The following is a 2,839-nucleotide window of genomic DNA, read 5'->3' on the forward strand; positions in this document are numbered from 1 at the left end:
TCCTAGTAAAGTGGTAAACTTTAGCACTAACTCATCCAAATGGAAGTGCTAATGTACCAACACTTAAAAACTTTAAAAACTTTAGCACGTATATGTGTGCTAATAATAAGTGCGTAAGTTTAGCACTCAACTTTAGATCCTCCAAATAGATTCTTAATCATGGAAGCTGCGTGTGATTAATAACTGGTTTTTACCAACATTTGTGAAGCTTAATTATTCACTCTCAGGATGCATGGCATCCATGTCCAGAACCCACAAACCCAAAGTCAGGCCAATGGGCACCAAACTGAATCAATGGCGTACGTCTTACAACCAACAAATGCAGATGCAGCTAGACAAGCTGTACGCGATTCCTGACTCCTGCCTGTAGCAGAAGAATGACCCACCAAACATGCAGTTTCAGATCAACAGTAACACACAGAAAAATCTGGATGCAAAACATAACAGAATAGTGAACTGCACACGTCTAACTAAAACAAGAAATTAAAAAAGCGAAAAAAATATGAAATTAACTAGAGCTTGGATATACAGTGCACTGCAAAGTTGCAGGCTAATTAGTTTACCGAAGCCCGTTCCTTTAAATACTTGCATCATGGCACCATAGAAACCTGAAGACTTTAAGTCCTACACTCCCTTCCTCGACGACCCCTCAACCTCAGGCGTCAGCAGCCAACACGCAGGCGCAGGCAGCATGGTGAACGAGGCCATCAAAGAGCACGGCGGCCACGAGGTGGCCGTCACGGTGGCGCCGGCGCTGCCGGTGCAGGGGTGCCGCCTGGCGCTGTCCAACCTGGACCTCCTCCTGCCGCCGCTCGACGTCAGCCTCTTCTTCTGCTACCCCCACCCGGCGCCCACCGTGGCCGCGCTCAAGGAGGCGCTGGCCAAGACGCTGGTGGCGTACTACCCGCTGGCCGGCGAGGTGGTGCCCAACGCCGACGGCGAGCCGGAGCTGCTGTGCAACGGCCGCGGCGTGGATTTCACGGTGGCGACCGCGGCCGGCGTCGAGCTGCGGGAGGTCCAGCTGGGCGCCGTGGACGAGGGCGTTGAGAAGCTGGTGCCCGCCAAGAAGGCTGGCGGTGTTGTGGCAGTTAAGGTATGAAGCGCGACCATGACGTTCCACGTAATCCCTGCCATGTTTCATCGTTTCAACTATGTTGCGTTTGCAATTTGAAGGATATTACATGACGTAAAAATGTATGAAAACCTATTTAAAACGTAACGTTCACAATTAACGCCGTGCCACTGCCTTGCATGGCACATGCACGCAGGTGACCAAGTTCGGGTGCGGCGGCGCCGTCGTTGGCTGCACCTTCGACCACCGCGTCTGCGACGCCTACTCCTTCAACATGTTCCTCGTCGCGTGGGCCGCGGCCGCCCGTACTGGAAGCCCCGCAGCGCCGGCCCCGTCCTTCCGCCGCTCCCTCGTCGCCCCGCGCGACCCGCCGCTGCGCGCGCCGTCCACCGACGCCCTGATCGACCGCCTGTTCTGCCCGCGCAGCGCCGCGCCGCCCCCACCTGCCGTCGCCGCGAGTTCGGTCAACCGGATCTACCGCGTATCCGCCGCGGATATCGCTGCGCTGAAGGCGTCGGCGGGGCCGGGGCGCACGAAGCTGGAGGCGTTCACGGCGCACCTGTGGCGGCTGTGCTCCAGGGCGGCCTCCCCGCGCCAGAGCCAGTGCTGCATGGGCGTGGTCGTGGACGGGCGCACCCGCATGTCCCCCGACGGCGCCATGAGGGTCTACTTCGGCAACGTGCTCACCATCCCCTACGGCGTCACCGGCTCGGAGGACCTCCGCCGCATGAGCCTTGCCGACGTGGCGGGCGACGTGCACCGGTGGGTGGCGGAGGCCGCCACCGGCGAGCACTTCCGGGGTCTCGTGGACTGGGTGGAGGCGCTGCGGCCCAAGCCGGCGGCGGCGAGGGCGTACCTGGGAGGCACCGGCGGGAACGAGGCGATGGCGTGCATCGTGTCGTCCGGGATGAGCTTCCCCGTGGGGAAAGCGGACTTCGGGACGGGGCTACCCGCGTTCGCGTCGTACCACTTCCCGTGGCCCGCCGGCGCCGGGTACGTGATGCCGATGCCGAGCGCGCGCGGGGACGGCGACTGGGTGGTGTACGTGCACGTGGCTCCGGAGCTGGCCAAGGTGATGGAGGAGGAGCCCACCGTGTTCCAAGCCCTGGAGAACAGCTACGTGTTCCAGTGACGTGGGTAAAGGCTGTGTGCTACCTGTGATGCTAATGTGTGTCATGGATATCTTCCTGCATGCTACGTGTTTCAGTAATCTGTAGACTGTAGTGTGATGCTAAGTATGTTTCCAAAAAATAATACTAGTACTCTATAGATGCTTTCTAAATTATGCCCGGAAATATATGTAGAATATGTAATGGTGACAAACAGTGTTACTACTACTAATGTAATGGATTGACTGTGTCATAAAATGTGAGGTTTATGAGAATCGTTCATGGTGTTTCAGATACGGACCACCACCCCCAGGCCCCTTGTTCCTAGTGTTCCCGGAATCGACGATCCAAATGCTCTCCAAAATTTGCAATTGTGCTGCAAATTAAGTTTCAGTAGATTCTGCAGAGAGAGAGAGAGAGAGAGAGAGAGAGAGAGAGAGGTGTTTCACGGGGCTGTCGGCAGTCGGCCTCACGCTGCCCGGGCACAGCAGCCATGCCGGAGCGGCCACGCTATTTCACACAAGAACCACGACGGCGAGTCCCTTCTTTCTCTGCGCTCCAAATCACGCTACAGCAAGTCCTCGACGGCGTACCAACTCTCTACACGGCCATGGAGGCACGCGCACGCTAGCTGCTCCTGGGCAACTGGATGTCTCCC

At 57.6% G+C, this 2,839-nt stretch overlaps 1 protein-coding gene across 1 annotated transcript; it reads left to right on the forward strand.

Moving 5' to 3' along the window:
* Positions 1-621: 621 nt before the first annotated feature.
* Positions 622-2,493, forward strand: LOC112901742 (hydroxycinnamoyltransferase 2-like). The gene is made up of 2 exons (XM_025970712.1): positions 622-1,093; positions 1,269-2,493. The coding sequence occupies exons 1-2, from the start codon at positions 692-694 to the stop codon at positions 2,202-2,204; spliced, it is 1,338 nt and encodes a 445-aa protein (XP_025826497.1). The 5' UTR covers positions 622-691; the 3' UTR covers positions 2,205-2,493.
* The last annotated feature ends 346 nt before the right edge of the window (positions 2,494-2,839 follow it).

This window comes from Panicum hallii, chromosome 7 (assembly GCF_002211085.1).
Source record: "Panicum hallii strain FIL2 chromosome 7, PHallii_v3.1, whole genome shotgun sequence".
Classification (NCBI taxonomy): Eukaryota; Viridiplantae; Streptophyta; class Magnoliopsida; order Poales; family Poaceae; genus Panicum; species Panicum hallii.

What these genes read in the sequence shown, in the direction of transcription:
- LOC112901742 (XM_025970712.1), top strand. Translation starts at nt 692, where the DNA reads ATGGTGAACGAGGCCATCAAAGAGCACGGCGGCCACGAGGTGGCCGTC. An exon ending in GCGGTGTTGTGGCAGTTAAG is followed by an intron (nt 1,094 to 1,268) that starts GTATGAAGCGCG and finishes ACATGCACGCAG; the next exon opens with GTGACCAAGTTCGGGTGCGG.